This window comes from Podarcis cretensis (genome assembly GCF_951804945.1).
Source record: "Podarcis cretensis genome assembly, chromosome: 15".
Taxonomy (NCBI): Eukaryota; Metazoa; Chordata; class Lepidosauria; order Squamata; family Lacertidae; genus Podarcis; species Podarcis cretensis.
This window is the reverse complement of record NC_137185.1, coordinates 15,502,668-15,523,481: the sequence shown is the minus strand read 5'-3', so window position 1 is coordinate 15,523,481 and position 20,814 is coordinate 15,502,668. Positions and strand designations below refer to the sequence as shown.

The 20,814-nt window shown below is 45.3% G+C and overlaps 1 protein-coding gene and 1 long non-coding RNA gene across 2 annotated transcripts; one reads left to right on the top strand and one right to left on the bottom strand.

Annotated features, from left to right (window-relative positions):
• Window positions 1-550: 550 nt before the first annotated feature.
• On the bottom strand, window positions 551-12,270 carry LOC307204473. The gene is made up of 3 exons (XR_013833708.1): window positions 4,990-12,270; window positions 2,144-4,823; window positions 551-1,899 (listed from the first exon to the last, which is right to left on the bottom strand). It is a non-coding gene; the product is annotated as an uncharacterized lncRNA (long non-coding RNA).
• A 138-nt stretch (window positions 12,271-12,408) lies between these two features.
• PSPH (phosphoserine phosphatase) lies at window positions 12,409-19,033 on the top strand. Its single transcript, XM_079956047.1, has 5 exons — window positions 12,409-12,673; window positions 14,203-14,337; window positions 15,080-15,225; window positions 16,937-17,085; window positions 18,836-19,033. The coding sequence occupies exons 1-5, from the start codon at window positions 12,453-12,455 to the stop codon at window positions 18,944-18,946; spliced, it is 762 nt and encodes a 253-aa protein (XP_079812173.1). The 5' UTR covers window positions 12,409-12,452; the 3' UTR covers window positions 18,947-19,033.
• Window positions 19,034-20,814: the final 1,781 nt, after the last annotated feature.

The following is a 20,814-nucleotide window of genomic DNA, read 5'->3' as shown; positions in this document are numbered from 1 at the left end:
TTGAACCCACGATCTTGAGATTATAGTCTCATGCTCAATCTACCGATTGGGCCATTCCAGCAATCATGAAGCTGGTTGAGAAAAAGAGCATCAAACCTCCGGAGGCGGCGCGAACGGCAATGGCGGTCCTTTTCCTTTAGTGAAAGGGAGCTCTGCGGAGATCGGGTCTTCCGCTACGCTATTGACCCTCACAATATTTTCAAACTCTACAATTTTATGATTCTGTGATTCATACCAGATGTAGTCCTTAAGCCATTCGTCTCTCTTTGCATAGGGAAAAACATCAGTGCCCTCTAGTGCCTTGCTAATGTGAACACTCCCTTGGTCAGAACATCATATCCCTCTCTTATAATACTAGAACTCAGTGGGGCCATTCAATGAAGCTGAATGTTGGAAGATTTAGAACAGACCAAATGAAGTCTTTATACATGCAGCACATAACTGAACTATGGAACGAACCCACTTTTGCAAGAGGCAGTGATGACCACCAACTTGATGGCTTTAAAGCAGGATTGGACAAATTCATGGAGGAAAGGTTATCTTCTTTAGTGATCACTCATAGCCGAGTAAGATTGTCTTCCATGAACATGGCCTTAACTGTGTGTCCATAGGTGACTGTAGAGGCCAATTCTGGATCCACGCCTCCTTCCACAGTGGGGACATAGGTTTCCTGGTGGGAGTTGATCATGGAGAGGGGTTGCTAAACATGCCTTCCTCTTAGTTTGTTTCTCACTTTTGTCCTGAGTTCGAGAGTCTTCAAAATCCATGGGTAAAGGCTGTTCTCCAACTAGAGCACTCACAAGCCAGTGTTTTCCAATTGTCAGTGTTTATACTACATTTGTTTAGATTTGCCTTGAGAGAGTCTTTAAACCTCTTTTACTGACCACCAACTTTATGCTTTCCATTTATAAGTTTGGAATAGAATAGTTGCTTTGGAAGATGATAATCAGGCATCTGAACAACATGAACAGTCCAACGAAGTTGATGTTGAAGAGTCATTGCTTTCACATTGGTGATCTTTGCTTCTTCACATTGGTTTGCCTGTCTTCTCAAGTGATATGTAAAAATTTTTGGAGACACAGTTGATGGAATCTTTTAAGGAGTTGGAGATGGCATTTATAAGTGGTCCGCGTTTCACAAGCTTACAATAAAGTTGGTAGTACAGTAGTTTTGTAAACAAGCGTTTTGGTTTCCCTGCAAATGTCCCAGTCCTCAAATACTCTGCACTTCAGTCGGGAGAAAGCTGCACTCACGGAGTTCAGGCAGTGCTGGATTTCTGCATCGATGTTGGCCCTTGTGGAAAGATAACTGCCCAGGTAGGAAAAGTGATTGACATTTTCCAAGGTTATACTGTTAAGTTGGATTTGTGGCGCTGCAGAGGGGTTGTTTTGTGCTTGTCAGTGCAGCACTTTGGTTTTTTGGATATTGAGCGATAGGCCAAGCTTTTTGTAAGCTTCTGCAAAGATATTTAGGATGGTTTGGAGGTCATCCTCTGAGTGTGCACACACTATGTTGTCATCAGCATATTGAAGCTCTATGACGGAAGTTATGGTAACCTTACTCTTCGCTTTCAGCCTACTTAAGTTAAAGAGCTTTCCATCTGTTCGATATATGATATCTAGCCCGGTGGGGAGTTTCCCTTTGACAATGTGTAGGATCATAGCAATGAAAATAATAAATAGAGTTGGGGCAATAACACATCCCTGTTTAACACCTCATCCCACTGTGAATGGTTCACTTTGAGAGCCATTGTTATCTGTGATGGTTGCTGTCATAATATTGTGGAGCATGTTCACAAATTTATCTGGGCAGCCGATTTTCAGAAGGACATGCCACAGGGCATTATGATTTACAGTGGCTATAATTGGCTACTAGCCACATGCTGGAGACAGTATGCCTCTGAATAAAGTGGTACCTCGGGTTACATACGCTTCAGGTTACATACGCTTCAGGTTACAGACTCCGCTAACCCAGAAATAGTGCTTCAGGTTAAGAACTTTGCTTCAGGATGAGAACAGAAATTGTGTGGCGGTGGCACAGCAGCAGCAGGAGGCCCCATTAGCTAAAGTGGTGCTTCAGGTTAAGAACAGTTTTAGGTTAAGAACGGACCTCCGGAACAAATTAAGTACTTAACCCGAGGTACCTCTGTATTACTTGCTGAGGAACACGAGTGTGCTGTTGCACTCTGGTTTTGCTTGTGGACTTCTGAGAGGCATTTTTATGTAAACTGCTTAGAGATTTTGATGATTAAGTGGTATATACAGTAAATTCTGTCTATATAAATTATCTGCTGGGCCAGTGTAGGAACAGGATGCTGGATTAGATTGACCTTTGGTCTGATCAAGAATCAGGGCTCTTCTTGTACAAGCATTTGATTCAAAAACTCAGTTTTCTGCCTTTCTCCCCTTCTCTGGCTAATAACAGCTTTTGGGGGGCAGAGAACAATTGATACTTGTTTGGGATACGGTGTAGGGAAATTAGTTGAAAAAGCCTCCCTCCTTGGAACTGCAGCATTTATTAAAATTCTCCCTCTCTTATGGATGCTTTTAATCATTAATAAAAGAGTGGTACGGGGGATTGGGAGATCCAATCACAGAATTCCTACATTACATCTAGTTTTGTCCGAAGTCCAAAACAAAGCTGAACTCTGGAATCAGTTTCAGGGCCAAACCTAAGCTCTGGAAGACTTAGCAAGCAATAAAAGAGCTTTCCATACATGTGCAGAGTGCTCTTAGGTTCCAAGAGCTGCTTATGTAGATCAGTTATGTTGCAGTCTAAAAGACACAATGTGAAAGGAAAAGCAATTGGGAGGCAGAAAGGGGAGAAAGCAACCTCAGACACTAGCTCTTAGTTATAAAGTTCTCATAAGGAGCAGCTGCTGGAATGGAAATAATTCAAGGAGCCCAATGCTAATGGAGAGGCCTTGCTTCCTTGTCCTCCCTCTGCTGTGACCTGTTGAAGCGACTGCTTCTGGGGGACAGGTGATGGAGTGAAGGTCCAATGGAGCTGGTCTTTTAGCAGAACTGATGGAGCAGGCCTGTTTTCCTCCTCTGCCACTGCTGCAGCCAGGCAACAGCTGAGAGAAGGTGAAGCCTGATGGAGTTGGCTTCTCAGCAGAGCCAATGGCCACCTAAAACTTACAAACAGGAACTCTTACTTACAAGTACTATACTGATAATTGCTTTAATAACGATCTCTGTCTTATTTACGACAGAGATCTTTATTAAGGCAATTATCAGTACAGGCTCAGCAGAAGACACAGTGCTCAGGAGTCATGATCCAGGAACAGGTTGAGAAGTTCCAAACCGGAAAGAAGTAACAAAGATGTCCCAACGTCCCCCCCAAAAAACTTGTAAAGACAAGGTGTGGCATGCTCACTCCCTGTTCCCTGCAGCCTGCACCACTGTGCGGGGGGGGGGGACGGGGACGACGACGAGACCTTGGCCCTCCAGTGGTCACTGAACTACAGCTTCCATCAGCCCCACCAAGCATGGCCATTGGCCAAGGATGATGGGAGTTGGAGCTCAGCAACATCTGAAGAGCCCAAAAATCCTCACACCCATATTTATACAATCATCTTAGCAATGCTGAGAAAGTTATCTGCAATCTTAACTGTAATAGTTGTGCCGGTTTAACACACATTTAAACTCTAATTATCACCTTGACAGCAATCTTTGCATCTCATTTCAACTCCCAACTTAAGATTTTCTCCATTATATGCCTGCCAACTAAGATTTTGCTTCCTGCATATGGTGAAATGGGTGTGAGTCCACAACAGCTTCATACTGTAATAAATTGGTTAGTCTTTAAGGTGCTACAAGGCTCTTTGTTGTTTTCACACGCAAAAGTGGGCCCTTTAAGACTGACAGTGACAACAAGAGGTCCATTGCCATGGCATTATTAAGGTGCAATACAGCTAAATTTCCAGTCCTGTTGATTTCAGTGGGGTATGTTTAACTCTATCATGGTGAAATCAACAACATTTAGAATTCCATTAACCATGCACAGGATCATGTCCTACATCTGATTGGTGTGAGTTTTGCTCTGATACAGTGGTTCCCAAAGGGGGTGGTACTGCCCCCTGGGGAGCGTTGAGATCACTTGGGGGGCACTAAGAGGCAAGGGGGCTGCAGGGTGGCGCTGGGGGCATAAATGACTATCAGACTTTAAAAAGCTGGCATCACTGGATCCAGTTCATCAGTTTTGTTGAGTTATTTAAACTAAATGCTGTAGGTGTAATTGGATTTTGAATAAATGTGCAATTAATTGTTACAGTTTAGCATTTTACTGTGTTATTATTTTCCTTAGCGGGTCATGTAAACCACTATTCTGAATAATAATAATAATAATAATAATAATAATAATAATAATAATTTATTTATACCCCCCCCTCCTGCTGGGTTTCCCCAGCCACTCTGGGCGGCTCCCAATCGAATATTAAAAACACAATACAGCATTAAACATTAAAAACTTCCCTAAACAGGGCTGCCTTCAGACGTCTTTTAAAAGTAGGATAGTTGCTTATTTCCTTGAAATCTGATGGGAGGGCGTTCCACAATAATAATAATAATGCCTTTTATAGGGGAGGAGGCACTGGGAATGAGTTTATGGGATCAAAAATTTTGAGAACCACTGCTTTGATATATGTCTTGAAGAATGGACTGCAATAATAATTCATAATCCATCCAATGATTGGTGGATTTTCTCCTCAGATTGGCCAGTATACCTGGATCCTCTTTCATTATTATTTTTTAATGGAAGGAATGTAGATTTGCTGGCTCGAAGGAGTCACATAGAGCTAATTCTCCCACAGGAACTTTGTCCTATAGAGGAAAAAAAACTTTGATCATGGAAAAAAAATAGATAAATTCCTGCCCCTATAATTCCTGTTTATTAGCCCTGATAACAGGAATTGAGCTTCCATGTCCAAACAGCCAGTATACCTCTGGATACCCAATGCTGCGACCCAGTACATGGGGTGGTCATTACCTTGGTGCCTTCTTGGTGATGCCATCTGCTTCCAGAGTGCCTGGGTGGCCTTTATGGGAATTCTGGCTTTTGTGAACCTTTCTTGCAGTGCTGTTTAGTCTGAAAGAAGCAAGTTGATGGTGAATGTGCTATCCTACCTCAAAACAGGGAGCTGAATTAAAAGCCCCTTGAAATACAATCTAAGAGGTCACTGCCTCGAACTGAAATTAAGTTTCAATAAGTTTTCAGGCTGTGTTCTGAGCACCTTGGAAGCTTTTTGGGGATTCGTCAGTAGGAAGAGAGAGAGAGAGAGAAAAAAAAAAGCAGGAGCAGGTAAGCTTTCCTTCCTTGGTCCTGAGTTGCAAGGGAGGGGGTCAAGGGTGTTTGTGGGTAGCCCAAGACACTTGGTCAGTTAATGTGACTGTGTTACACAGAGCACATCCCAGGATTTTCTCCAGTTCATCTGCGCTCCTGCATCTCAGTTCATTGGAGTTAGAAAGAAAGTTTGGAAACTTCCAAGTGGAGGGGCAGATTCCCCAGCTGCTGATAAGCTAGCTTTGCTGCTACTTTAGACCAGAGCTTCCTAAACTATGTGTCACGCAACACATTAGTGTGCCGGCTGTGGTGAGTAGGGGCTGGAAAGGGGTTAGTTTAACCTCTGGTTTGCTAGTAAAACTGAATTACAGTGTCACAAAATGATGTGTCACCAACATGAGAAGTTTGGAAAGCTCTGCTTTAGACCTTCTAGCCTCCTCAGATAAAACATCCCTGAGTCCTTCCCTTGAAGGATCACCTTACCACACATGTATATGCCCACTCTCCTGCCTCGATCTATGGAACAGGCACTTTGACAAGGGCCATATCATATTCATTCCGCACTTGCAAAGAATCAGTCCTGCAATGTGGCAGCACTTCGAACTCCCTGTCTATTGACATCAGGCAAGCCTTCACTGTATTGTTTTCAGTACCTGCTGAAAAAAACAGTTTAAGCAAGCCTATCTAAGCATGTACTGTATGTATATTTGTTTAAAAGTTGCTGGCTTTATTTGTATTTTTTAAATATCACTTCAATATCAGCTTGTTTTGAATGCTTGACGAATGGTTTCTGTAAACTGCTTCAACGGCATTGTTGATTAAGTAGTATAGAAAATTTGTTAGATAACTAAATATGACCACATTCATCATGCAGGGCTCAGCAAAACTACTCTTGAACTCTGCAGCCAGTTGCCTTTTCGGCCCATCAGCCTTCCCCCGCAGCTCTCCTATTCGTAATACTCCATCCTGTGTCATCTGCAAAGGCCTTAAGTCTGATGGATTGGAATGTATCCAATATTCACCCTACTCAGAGTAGACACATTGAAACAAATGGCTGTGACTGAGCTTAGCTCAGTCCATTTCATATGGATATCACCTGACAATCTCTCTTGCAGAGTTTGCAAGTTCAAGGTGACTTATTCCAAGAAGAGATCTGGAGCCTATTATTTCTAATCTCCACCTCCTCGCCTTTCTCTCTCTGCCGGCTCCTCCTGAGCCAATCAGGGAGCTTCCAGGGCTGGGTTTGAGGGGCTCCTCCCTCCCAAAGTGCAAAATTACACCTCTCTTTCCTAAGCCTCGCTCTGTAAACAGCAGAGCCCTTTGCTTTCATGTGTGCAGCGATTAAAAAGGGGAAAAGGAAAAACAGAGGAGGATTGTCGCTTACTCAGCAAAAGCTGGTTTAGAAAATGTGGCCGGCTTCCAGATTGCTGAGTGCATTTGCATCGATGTGACTGAAGGGCTTCACTGAGCCTTCTCTCGCCTGCACAGCCAGGAGGTGCCCGGTATTGACATCTAAAATTGCAGCAGGCTCCACAGTCCTGTAAGTTGCTGGCTGTTTGAATTTGGGGGTGAGGGTGGTGGTTTCTTTTTTTCCCCTTTCCCAGATTTTCTTTCTGTTTTGCTTCCTCCAACTTCATGGTTCCAAGTTTGCTCTTTAGAACTGACAGTTGGCACAGGGATTCGCCTTCTGGACCCCTCTGCTGGTGGCTAATTTTTTTGCAGGAACAAAAAAAGGGCAGGGCCTCTCTGTGATGAAGGGATGAATGAATGATGCAATCCTGAACAGGCAAAGCATCAGCATCTGTCCTGATGCATGCAGGATGTTCAGGATGTCTCGCTCTGAGGTTCTGCTTTCCCTCTGAGGAAGGATGGGTCAGAGAGAAGCTAAATTCAAACTATCAACAGTTTGGTTAGTAACAAACAGAAATTTCAACTTCCATATAAATTGTCTGAGGATGGCAGGTGGATCCTGCTTCTTAACACTTAAGAACAGCTGGATCAGACAAAAAGTCCATCTAGTCGAATAGTGTCTAGCCAGTCAGTCTTTCCAGGAAGCCCTCAAGAAGCAATGGCAATTCCAGTGATTTGGCTGTCAGAGGTATGCACTCTCTGACCATGGAGGTTCTCTGAGTCAACTTTTGCCAACTTGGTGGCATCCAGCTGTTTTGAACTACAACTCCCATCAGCCCCAGCCAGCATTCTGGCTGGGGTTGATGGAAATGTATTCCAAAACAGCTGGATGCCACCAAGTTGGCAAATACTACATTAAGCTATTGTCACTAAAAGTTCTGTTATCTTTTATTTTCCATTGATTTTTCCCTACCTTCTTTAATTTTTAAAAGCTACACACAGTGCATTCCTAACCATCCTACTCAGAAGTAAGTCCCGACGAATCCTGTGGGGCTTACTCCCAACAGGTAAGTAGGGTTAGGACCGCAACCTTAAGCTACTTAGTTAATTGCACACTGAGTGAAGAAAGCAGTTCAGGTCTTTTACCCACAAGAGTGAGTGCATTAAAAGCCGATCTGAGTGAGGTCATCCGTGCCAGAGAGAAAACACAAGCTAATGTGGAGGGGAGGCTTTTTAAAAGGAAGACTATTCTTCTGGAAGAATAAATTATGTAAGAGCCCTCCCATTTCCCAAGGCTGCAATCCTGTACTCAGTTATGTATGCACACAGAAGGGCCCTCTTGTTCCAGTGGGAAGCATATGATGTAACTTGGTGTAGGATTGCAACATCTGTTTGTATATGCTCTCTTCTCACTGAACTGTTTGCCCTTCTCAGCCTTTCAGCACTAAGGACAATGCCCCAGACTGGCCAGCAGTTCAGTGAGGGCATAGAAAGTGTGGGGCAGGGGAGATATGGACACCCAGCAAACTGGGATTCATAAGTAGACCACGGAATCACCCTGATTACAGGAAGCCTCTCCCAGATCCTTCTAATTCCAAGCTTTCTGCATACGAGGACCTACTTGCATACAGGCTATTTTATGCCTCCACCAGGCCTAGAAACTTGAAAGTTTTATTTTTAAATCTAAAGTTCTCAGGAAGCTGGGTTTCTTCCAGGGGCAGATACCAAATGCCACACAGAAAGCTTGCAGCCTGGCTGGAATCAGATTTTATGACTAGCATGGTATGACTTGTTTTCTGAAGATAGAAAAGGGGGAAATGAACACTTCTCATGCATTCTGTCAAATGCAAATCATAAATTGAAGTGTGCTGTAATTTCTGGTTCACTTCAGAAGCTATTGTTGTTGCTTTTTACCCAAGATCTGGTCCCAAAGTGGTTTATTTATTAAAATTATTGTGTTCATGTCCTGTTTGTGGGCTTCCCTTGAGGAATCTGGCTGGTCCTTGTGGAAACAGGATGCTGAGCTCACCCTTCCCAAACACCCTATGCCAGAACAATCAAACAAACAAAGCAATCCAATTCATTCTCACTTCCCCCATTCTGTTTCTTCTTTCATCCACACCCTTAGCAGACCAGGAATGGGACCATCACCTTGCTGCAACTACGTATTACGTAGGTTTGGGTCTGGCCAGTGTCTTTGTGGGAGACGGCTTAGGAACCACATGTTGACCACCTTGGATTTATGACAGGGGAAAAGTGGGTTATAAATGTACAGAAATAAACAAAAATAAAGAAAATATAGTGAAACCACATAGCAAGAGGTGGCGACGCCCACTAGCTGAAATGGATTTAAAAGAAGGTTAGACAAAGGGTTTGTCCACACTTCTGCTTGTTCTATGCCTAGAAAGCAAGGGTCTACGAGGTTTTCTGTTTGCCCCACTGCTTGCCCCAGGAAAACCCACCCTTTACTGCTGGATCAGAGCAAACGTCAATCCGCAGAGAACCTGACTGATGTTTGTTCCGATTCAGTGGTAAGGATCAGGTTTTCCCGGGGGGGGGGGGTAGTGGTGAGATGAGCAGGTGTGGACGAGCCCCAAAACAGAGCAGGATAAGGCTAGCAATGGCTACTAGCCACAATGGCTATGTCCTGCCTCTGCTGTCTGCCTCTGAATGCCAGCGAGACTGATGGGAGTTGCAGTCCAAAACACAGGGGGGGGGCAGGTTTGTGAAGTTTGTCCTAAGGTCATTTCTACAAAGGCATAAATAATAATAGTGAAGCAAAACGCTGACCCTAAACCATATCTTTTTATTACTGTGTTAATAATAATGCTTCTTATTTCTACAAATCACAGCCTGTGACTATTTGTAACATCTCTGTGTGCCCCATGAAATCCTGATCCTGCCCAACTCAGGGAGACACCAAACTAAATGCAACCCGCAATCCAAGGATCATGGCCATTGAAGTGGTTGGCAGTTTCCCTTTTATTGTAATCCCAGGCAGCCAGCAAAAATCGGGATGGGATTATCAAGGTCCTGGTTGGCCATTGGACATGGCTATAGGAGCAGCATATAGTTCGGTGGGTTGCGTTGGCTCTTGCTATTGCCTGCAAGCTCCTACTTTTTCCATATACCGTTAGCTGAGTTGCTTCTCATGCCACAGAATACTCCTACATATCCAGGGTTCTCAAGGGAAAGACCTAAGCAGAAGGGTGTTGACAGTGCAGTTGCTGTGAAGGAAGTTTAGGGAAAGGACCATTTGGATAGGAGAGGAAAAAATCCAACAGGGCTTAGGGGTAGGAGGGGCTGGCTGCTGTTGATAAAAAGGAAGGTTTGGGGATGGGTGAGCAGGAAGTGAAGGAAAAGAAAGTCCAAAAGAATTGCAGGGGAACTAGAATTGGATTCATTTGCATATTGGTCATATGCAGCCATGTCTAGAGGTCAGTATGAAATACAGTTCATGAAACTGCATTATCTGCGTACGCTTTGAAGCCAAGTGTGCATTTCTAAAATGAGAAGAGCCTTGCTTGTAGATTTCCTGAAGCCATAGCCTCCACTTTGCAAAATCTCAAAAGTGTTTTGTATACACCAGCTAGGGCTGATGGGAGTTGTAGTCTAACAGTATCTAGAAGACACCAGGTTGATGTTAACCCTCGATGTCCATGTTTGGAAAAATGAAAAATCCAGACTCATGATTCTGACTGAGCAGCAGGACCTGTTAAGTCTCCATAAGCTTCTCAACTTTTGCAAGAAGGATTGGCTTGTTGAAGAAGATCCTCTTGCAGTATGTTTGGCGCCAACGTCACTTTCTGGCAACCTCATCCTTGCCTTGCATCATACGGTCCTGTTGCAACCCAGCCTTGGACGGTGGGCGTTACATCATGATTTGAGGACATTATGACGCAGATGTCTTGGCACTGCCCTCCAGGGTCGCTCTTTCAAAACTGGCAGCCCAGCACAGAGCTCTGGGTTCTGGTTGGATGTTCAGTCTTCCCTAGGGCCTGGAAAAAACCTCAGGTAGCTGGGCCTGTTCCAAAGATGTCAACACGTGCCTTGCTCACTCCATTGTGCAATGATGCGTCACTGTGCAAGGTGTCCCAGCCCTGCCCCAGAGTCAAAGCTCCCTCCTCCTCCCCCACTGCAGCTCTGCCTGGCTCAGAACCAACAGGCAAGTCAAGGCTGCAAAGCAGGCTATGAGGCCTACCAGGACAGCAAGACTGTTTCAGAGTCTGTCCGTATCCGCACCACAACAAATGTAAACCTCCTTTGTTCATAGCTGCACCCTACCCAGGAAACCTGAGAACTGCAGTGTACATCTGGAGGGCAGAGTAGTGCCCTCCAGATGCTGAAGAATCACAACTCCTATCATCACCCCTGTCCGTCAGCTGTGCTGTCTGTCAGGGCTGATGGGAGTTGTGGTCCAACAGCCACCATGTTGCCTGCCCCTGTATAGAATTCTCAAGACCAAATGATGCTTCAAAATATTCTTTGGACATAGCTGTGGCAATAAAAGTGGTGTGACAGCCAGTTCCTAGTCTGTTGTAGTGGTAACCGTTGTATCAGGGCATCATCAAGGAGCAATACAAGGGAACTGGAAGCCTCTAAGTCAGCCTTTCTCAAGCTTAGGGCCCCAGATGTTGTTGGACTACAACTCCATCCCTAGCTACGAGGATCAGGGGTCAGGGAGTTGTAGTCCAACAATATCTGGTAACCCCAATTTGAGAAAGGCTGCTCTAGGTACATGGGTAGTTGGTGTGGGGCTCTCCATAAGTTGTTGGGCTACAACTGACATCACCCCTGACCACTGGGAAATGGAATCCAACAATATTTGGAGGGAATCATATTGGCTACCCCTACTCTTAAGAATATTCCCCAGGCAAATGCCATCCCTGGGGGACTTAGTGTGGAGGGCTGTCCCGCCTTGATCCCTGGGGTGTTTATATAGAAGGGGGAGATACCTGATTTAGTTCACATTTAAAAGTGAACGTACCTAATTTGCACTTTCTGAAACAAAATGTGAACCGATGCACAGCCATGCTTTACAATTCACACTTTCTGAAATATTGCAGTGCAGTTTTCCAGTCAAGTAATTCCCTTGGCCAGTAAAGCAAGATGAGCGCTGCAGCCCCAGAGTCGGCCACGACTGGACCTAATGGTCAGGGGTCTCTTTACCTTTACTTTAATGTGTACAAAAATGCATGTACTGGATTAAAGTATACATATAAGTGCATATATTAGTGGAAATAACATTTTTACAGTATTTTATAAGGGGAATTGTTCTGCAATAATGTGCTTTCTTTGGGCATCCTTTGTGGCACCAAGGTGTGTCTGGCACCTTCACTATACAGCTTTCATCCTATGCTAAAGACGCACCTCTTCACCCTGTTCTTAGACAACTGATATAAATTTAAGATCCACTCTATTTATGACTGTAATTTATTTTTAAGCTGTTTTTACACTGTTGTGAATATCTGATGAAAGCATTTGCACTGTGATTGCAGGGGGTTTGGATGGCAGTGAAGACAGGAGAGGAAGCAGCCAACACTGGAGGGAATAGCATTCTCTTCCAAGAGGTTCACTAAACGCCAAAATCTCTTATTTGACTCTTTACGTCAGTGAAGGCAGCAGCTCCCGGAAGGGTTAACTCAGCCAGGGAGCCAACCTTGACTGATTGCCCACTGCTGCGCTGCCCCCATGGCCAGCAAATCAGCAGCCACTTCCGCCCCCCTCTACTGCCACCCACTCCCTCTCAAAAAGGAGTCACACGGCTCACTTCTCCCTCTCTACACCAAGCTACCAGCCCCACAGGACCCTCTTCCAAGATGGCTCAACACAGGGTTCAGTGTGCCGATATCCAGAACGACCTCATCTTCCTCTCCCACAACAGGAAACCCGTCAAAAGGATGTCCTCTCTTATGGAGCTGAAGGAAGTCTTCCAAAACGCTGATGCCGTCTGCTTTGATGTGGACAGCACGGTCATCAAAGAGGAAGGCATCGACGAGCTGGCGAAATTCTGCGGCGTCGGAGACGCAGTGGCCGAAATGTACGTAAGGCTGTCTCTCATTTGCTTCTGCAGAGATCTGTCCCCTCCCTTCCCAAGGGGCAAAGGCCTTGAGCTCCATCCCCGACCTGGATCCTGCCATACCTGATACCAGCTGGCTGTCGGGGAAGCCTTTTTAGTAAGCAGGCTAGTGAGAATTTGTAAAGGCTAGTCTTTGGGCTGGGGGACCTAAATGCAAGAATGAACATTTGGGGGATGCTGCTGAGAAGTGGCTCAGAGACACCTCTGGGCCTGGCCTCTACGGCATCCTTTCAGGACAGGATCCTCTTGGGGGGGGGCAAGCTCTGAGACTGAGCATGGGCCACTATTGGCAAACCTTGTTACCATGCATTAGGCAGATAAAGCAGCTAATCCTTGCATGTTTGTGTAAGGTGTAATGAAGTTGCTTTAAAAACTTTTCCCTTTTTTGCACTTAGACTCTGACTTCTGTGTGCTGTGAGGCTCTACAGTGGTCTCCCATCTACATTCTGGACCAAGTCCATACCTCCTTAGCTTTGCCACAAGGTTATGTGAGCAGAGAGCACTTACCAACTTCCTTTCCCTGTCATACTGAATGGGCAAGCAACCATCCTTCTTTCCCAACCAATCAGGAATCTTCTCTCCAACCTGAAAAACCTGTCTGCTTGTGGTTCAGTCAGAAACTCCTGGCAGGCCTGAGGTTGGTTTAGCTCAGCCCTCCAGATGTTTTGGGCTACACTTCCCATCAGTCCCAGCTAACATAGGAGGTGTCATCCAAAACATCAGGATGGCATAAAGGTTTGGGATGGCAGGCTTAGTGGGGCCATTCTGTACGGTGACCCCAAACCATAGGAAACACAACTAGATCATGTGCTTCCACATCTGGTGTGGGAGAAGCCACCTTTTAGAGTTTCACAGAACTCATCAGGCAAAATGGAATGCAGCATTTCCTGATTAACTTGGGATCCAGCTGGCTAAATCTTCACCCCACACGGCAGCCCCTAGGAACCCACCTTGATTTATCCATCTGGGACTGATAGGAGTTGCCATCCAAATCATCTGAAGTGTTTAAGGCTGATTTGGGCATTATAGCCACAGATTGATGCTGTCGCTCCCTCCTCTATCAATTTAATCCTCTTTTAAGGCCATTTAATGGTCAAAATGACCGTGCCATTAATGGGCTACATGTGTAGTTTGAAACATGTAAATAGCAGCAGCAGCAGAGGATCATGACTGAGACTGCAATAAACACAGATGGGTTTTTAAAGGGGGCAGGGAGGAGCAGCTCCCCTCCAGTACATAAAAATACATAGCTAACTGAGGTTCTGCCCCCCCCCAAAAAAAATACTGGCTATGCCCACGAAGGTGGACAGCCCTTGATCTGATCCAGCGGCCATCCTCTTAAATGAGGAACTGAAGCAGACTTCATTTTACCTTGACGTAGCATAACTGCTTGTGTATGTAAAGCAAACACACACTCAGCTGGATGGCTTTCTTTTTGCCCTTAAAAAGCCTGGTCTGCATTTCTCTGATTTCTCTGAATCTCAATTTAGGACTCGAAGAGCGATGGGTGGCACTGTAACGTTCAAGGCTGCTTTGACTGCCCGGCTAGGCCTCATCCGCCCCTCCTATGAACAAGTGCAGAAATTGATATCGGAGCATCCGCCTCAGTTAACACCAGGAATAAGGTAAGAGGCATTCTGAACAGTTGGACCCCATGTCCATCCATGGAGACATCTTCCACATTATCTCCTCCTCATGGGTTATGATTTCTGAAGAATTGGCTGTAGCGACATTTGAAGCGGGTAGGGAAGATCAAAGACCTACTGTACAATTACGAATTCCACCTTCTTAACCAGGCAGAAAGAGGCTGGAAGGCGTCCTTTTCAGTGGGGGAAACCGGTATCTGTCTTTCCCTTTCCCAACACTGTTTGGGACACGCTTGTGAGAGAAAGGAGCCACTGAACAGCATCAGGGATTCCTCACCTTGTGGTGAGATCCCTCTGCAAAAAGCAATTGTGAAAACTAACAAAAGGGAGAGCGTGTGGATCCATTCTCCTGGCATCTTTGTTTGCTCCAGTTACCTTTTAGCAGCAGATGCTCCCCAGTCAATTGCACCCCAGTCCTTAAGGGTCCCAGAGAAAAGCCTGACAATGTAGAATTGCACGTAAGCAAGACTCTTCTTCACTCACCAACATCCTATCTAAAATGGCTCAGCATAGAGGAAGACCTGTGAGGAAGTCTATGGCCACTTACTTTCCTGGGCCATTCATTTATTTGAAGCCTGTTACTGAGCCTGGAAGCCTTTCTTGCCCTGTGCTGCAGCTGTGTGTGAAGGGGGTGGAGGCAGGGCAGAAGGCAAAAGAGAAGCATCTTAATGAATCCTGCCCTGACACATGGGCCTTAGCCACCCTCTCCTGTTCCTCACAGGGAACTAGTTAACCGGCTCCACCAGCGAGGTGTCCAGGTCTTCTTAATCTCCGGGGGGTTTCAGAGCATCGTGGAACACGTGGCTTTGCAGCTCAACATCCCAACAGCAAACGTCTTTGCCAACAGGTTGAAGTTCTACTTCAATGGTAAGCTTTCCCAGGCAGGCTGAGTGCAGGCCTCTCTACCGGGCCCTTGGAACTCTTCCCCCTTGCTGCTTTGCACTCTTAAGTGTTTTCTACCTCGCTGGAATGTGTCCTTGAACTCTGTATGCACAGCAACATCAAAACATCTGAAAGCAATTCAGTGATGCTTTTATGTTGATGCAGGTGCCCTGATGTTTTGTGAGAGGGCAGTATATAAATACTTTTATAAAAAAAATAAGATTAAATAGTGCTTCCTGCTTGCCTGGACGGAGGATAGAAAGGGGTGCAGGAATGCGTATAGAAACTAGTTTACAGTACTGTATAAATTTAAATTCACTACCCTGCCCTGTTTTTTGCCTCTGACCTGTGGTTCCCAGAATATTGCCTGGAAGGGACTGTGTGTCTCTTAGCCCAAAAAAGGTTCCCAGATTGAAAAGAAGCAAAGCATCACCAATGACCTGCTGCTTCTGATAAGCCCCGTTTGCCCAGCTGCTTTGGAAAGAACTGTTCCTTCCCATGGTTAAGCTTTAACTCTCAGATGCACTGGCACAGAGGAGGGTCAAGGAGTGCAGCTCTGAGAGAGTCAGCACATTGAGAGACCAAGTGGGTTGTGCAGCTTGATAAAACAGCTCTTCAAGGTGAAAGATTTTGTCAGCTAACCAAAGCACAGCTGTGCAGCCAAACTCAACTTTCAGGGTTGCCAGGATAAATAGGGTCGCTCAAGGGACACGTCTGAAGCTAAGCTTTGGCAGAATTCCTCAGGATTGTCCACTGGAGGAAAAAGATGGGTGGATCTCTTACTATATGAATGGGTTTTAGGTTGCTGGCTTTGGTGAAAGCCCTCTATCAACAAGATCCAAATAGGCTATTTGGACATGACTTTGCCCCTTCCTTCACAGCATGTAGAAGGTCCACTCTGGAAGATTTATTTGAACGTGGAATGTCCTTTACCATGAATCTTGATGGGACTGAGAGTGTGGGAGCCAAAGGGTGGGTGGGTGGAAATAGTAGTTCCCCAAATTGCCCTTATGGCGCTATAGAGCCAAAATACCCTACACTGGTGTCAGCAAGGAAGGTTTCCACATCAGAGGGTACATCTCCCAGATATTGGAAATTCTGTGAATTGCCCTGAGATCTTATGATGAAGGGCAGTATATAAATCTAATAAATAAAAATACATAAACTAAAAACAAACCCTTAGACTGAAGATGGTCAATGCAGTACTCTCCTGGTGTTGTTGGACTACAATTCCCATCCTCCTTAGTCATTGGCCATGCTGGGTTTCAGGGTCCTAACAACATCTGAAGGGCCACAGATGTCCCCCATCCTTGCTCTAACTTGTGGCAGGATGGAAGATCTGTGTGCATACGAAAATAGGCAGAGAGAGAGAGAAGATTCTTCCTTGCAATAGAATCCATCTCCTAACCAGGACCGTGGCTCACTCTGCAAAAATTCCTTCTGATCCACTGAACTGTCGCCCTCCCTCCTTCCAGAATAGGGAGGGGAACCTGTGGCCCTCCAGATGTTCCACACCCATCATTCCTGACCATTGACCATGTTGGCTATGGCTGTTGGGAGTCGGATTTCAGCATCATCTGGAGGGCACCAGGTTCTCTACCCTTTCCCTCCAGGGATGCCCCCCCCCCTTTTGCCTTCAAACATTGACTTTCCTTGTGATTCTCCATGACTGACTTTCTCTCTGATGTGCCTCTAGGAGAATACGCCGGTTTTGATGAGACGCAGCCAACTGCTGAGTCGGGTGGCAAAGGACAAGTCATTAGTTACCTGAAGGAGCAGTTTCAGTTTAAGAAGGTGGTGATGATTGGAGACGGAGCAACAGATATGGAAGCCTGCCCACCTGCAGTGAGTAGTGACTGTGGGGTGATGGCATTTGCCTTCTATCCCTTCCTCCTCTCAGCCCAGGGCTGCTTACTTGGGTTCTCCCAGCTATTCTGTGGCGTAGGTTAAGCAGAGAAAAAGGGACAGAGAGGCTGTCAAAAGAAAGACCACAGCTTAGTCATCGAGCACCAGCTTTGCATGCAGAAGGTGCTCCCAGGTTCAATCCCAAGGAATGTCTCCAGTCTGAAACCTTGGAGAGCTGCCTCCAGTCTGATCTCTAGTAGTCTGACTCAGTAAAAGGCAGCTAATGTTCCTGTGTTCAAAGGATACCCTGTGAATGATGCTGTTGGATATGGATTTGAAGCCAGGACTCCAAATTCAACAGCTTAGCCAATAGTGATTGGACCTCACTGGCTCATAGGAGTTAGCTCAGAGTTGACTTCTGTATGGTTGATTCTTTCTGGCATCAGAATGCCCAGAATTTGTGCAGATCCACAAGGTTACCTTTCTGCAACCACAAGAAGGCCACCCAACCTAGCCCCTGCTGGGAGGCAGAATCACCCACCCCACCAGCCCTCTCTGCCCAAACCAATCTACTTTGTGATTCAAATTTCAAGCAACGTAGACGAGTCACATAGCACAACATTGCAAGGCACCCACTCTACAGTTGCAGCCAGCCTGCCTTAAGGAACAGGATCCTGAACTGGATGGGCCTTTGGTCTGATCTAAGCTACAGAGCTGTTCTGATGTCCTTGTGATAAGAGCTCGTACGACAACCAGTCTGACCCTAAGCCTAAGCAAAACCAATCTGTCACATGTTCCTAAAGAAAAAGGGCACCTCTCCACTCCCCCAGCATCTGGTTGCTGGATGTGGCAACCCTAAAAGAAGCAAGGGGAGAGCAGGTAAAAAATCAGGAGCGTTAAAAACCCCCACAAAAGTCTGCATGTCTTCCATAAGAACCAGACAGACGCTTGCTCCAAGTTAATGATTTCAGCTGCCTGTTAATGATTGTTTTGGAATCTACCAGGGGAGGCAAATCACATCCAAATTAATAGGTCAAGGCAGGCAGCCAATGCATCAAGAACTGGCATCAGGGAGCACGACCATGGCTGTTGCCCTGTGTTGCAAAGGCGTTTTCCAGCAAAAACCTATTCATCACATCACATGATTGATTAAAAAAAAAAGGAGAGTGATACTGTTGGCAGCAGCTTCTGATTCAGATTATGCTGAGCCAGGGAAAGGTCACTTACCAAACCCAGCCAGGTTTCTGCAAGGATTTGCAGGGAATCTGCTTGGTTGTTAATAAGATGAATTAGCTGATTAGTTGGTTCTCTCTGAATAGTCCATCTGGGGCTGATGGGAGTTGTAGTCCAAAAGCTCTGGAGGGCCAAAGGTTGGGGAAGGTTGGGCTAGTCCACGCTCCCCCACACTCCCCATCTGCACTTACCCATTGATGCCTAAGCAGCTGCCTGTGACTGTTCCGCTTCCCCCAGGGTTTGACTTTATCTCATGTACTGCCAGGGGATGGAGGATGCCATTCCACTCCATCTCACATCCTCTTTCATCCTTGACAAGAAATCCTAGAATAGCAGAGTTGTAAGGGACCCTAAGGGTCATCTATTCCAACACCCTGCAATGCAGGAATCTCAACTGAAGCATCCATGACAGATGGCCATCTAACCTCTCCAATGGAGGAGAAATCCCGATAGTCCACTGCATTTTCTGAAATGGAGACATAACCAGCCCATCTCTTATTTTTTTATGTTTCCCCAGGACTGTTTCATTGGCTTTGGAGGCAATGTTGTGCGGAAACAGGTCAAGGAGAAAGCCAAGTGGTACATCACCCATTTTGACGAACTGCTGAAAGAACTAGAGGAACGATAAATTATGAACTAGGCTTATTTTATTAACACGTATTGTAGCTAGATGTATAACTATGCAATTAAACATATTCTTATTGTTGTTTGCAAACAGAGGCATTTGGGATTTTTAATTTCTGGCTACACAGTGCACCTCTACTACATGTCGGGTTTTCCAATGGCAAATGGCTCTGTTCCATGTACCTTGATAAACTCATAGCAAAGGGAAAGGAAGGGAAGAGTGGTCCAGATGTGACCAGAGGTTACCTGTGGCCTTCCAGGTGTTGCTGGACTCCAGTTGCCATCGTTCCTGATCATTGGCCATACTGGCTGCTGGAGCTAATGGGAGTTGGAGTCCAGTAATATCTGAGGGGGACTTCCACAAATGACAGCAATGGTTTCTTTCTAAGAACAGAATGTTTGGGACCCAAATGTCCCAAGAATAACTCCATCTTACTACTTTACTTCATAAAACATATATACAACTTGATTGTCAGAAAAGACCTCAAAGCCTAGTCTCTTAATCCAAGAAGTTTGGTTCTGTAGCTACACAATGGGAGGGAATGGAAATAAATTGGATTTTGTTTACAATTAAATTCAGAAGTACCAAATTCACACTTTCTGAAGCAATGCATATACCAAAAAACAGCCATCCTTTGCAATGCAGTTTGTCAGCAAAGTAATGTACAAAAATGCATATACTAGACTAGACCAACACATTGAAAGCAACATAAATAAAATTTCTTACATCCCCAGAGTTAAAACACAAGTTTTCAAAATGGAGCAATTATCTAAAGCGCCTGTGTTTAGAACCCTCACAAATTCACTCCATAAGTGGTAACCTTGGATTGTTGTGCTGAGCTTCTCACCACAAAATTTAGGTATCCCCTAGCCTGCTCCATTAACTCCTGGGTGCTACTGCCCAAACATACCATCTCCCAGGATGGGGAGCCCTTCTTTCCCTCATCTAGCCCCCATGTTGCCCAACAACCCCTCGGTTGGGGGATGGGGGAAACACAGCATACATTATAAGTTCCTTTCTAGGACCACTTCTGACTTGATAAAAGGCAGCTATATATGTTCATTCACACACATCATATTGGACGAGCCCAATGCTCATTGGTAGAGCAGGGTGGAAGAGTGCAGAAATCTAAGTTTAGAGTGATGTGTACAGATTTCCCTGCAGTCTATTCCTCAGGAAATCTGATAATTTGCTGCTGAACTTTGAAAAATAAGAAGACCCAACTTTTCTAGTGGAGAACAGCAATTTTCCAATTAGGGTTTCAGGGGATGCACCCCTCAATACAAACAAAGTATTTGGCAACTATATCCTCAGAGATATCCAAATCAGTACACTTTGGAATGGTTCATTCCGCCATCTTGAATCAAAATGCCATCCAACAGTTTCCAAGCAGAGATGAAAACCAGCTCCTCCATATCAGGAGGTGATGTGCAAATTGGGCAGTGATATCTCAAGAGGCGGCCAAATGCATACAGAACTAGCAGAAAGACAAACAGCTTTCCGAAACAGAGAGCAGAAGAAAAAACTATTGTAATCCAATAGTGTACAATAGTGGGTTAAGCAAGTTCATAGCCCAGCCCATGAAGGGCTTGAGAGGTCACTGACTGCAAGGCACAAACTCTTGAAAAAAAACTTCAGTTTTTTACAATCCACTCCCAAACCTTTCTTGCATTTCTACCCCTTGCTCTTCACCAACAATATTTGAGCAACAATCACACACACACAACCAATACATATGCAGCAGCCTAAATCCTTAGGGACCAACCACATCTTCAGGTCCCAGAAGAATTCCTAAAGAGAGTGGTGGCAGCAGTGACTTGGGTGGGGAGAGAGGAAACTCTCCCAGGGAACCGTCTCTTGCTGAACTCAAG

Excerpts from the sequence above, each read along its gene's own strand:
- PSPH (XM_079956047.1), top strand. The coding sequence starts at position 12,453 with ATGGCTCAACACAGGGTTCAGTGTGCCGATATCCAGAACGACCTCATC. Across the intron at positions 15,226-16,936 it reads GTTGAAGTTCTACTTCAATG|GAGAATACGCCGGTTTTGAT; the intron begins GTAAGCTTTCCC and ends ATGTGCCTCTAG. Across the intron at positions 17,086-18,835 it reads TGGAAGCCTGCCCACCTGCA|GACTGTTTCATTGGCTTTGG; the intron begins GTGAGTAGTGAC and ends ATGTTTCCCCAG.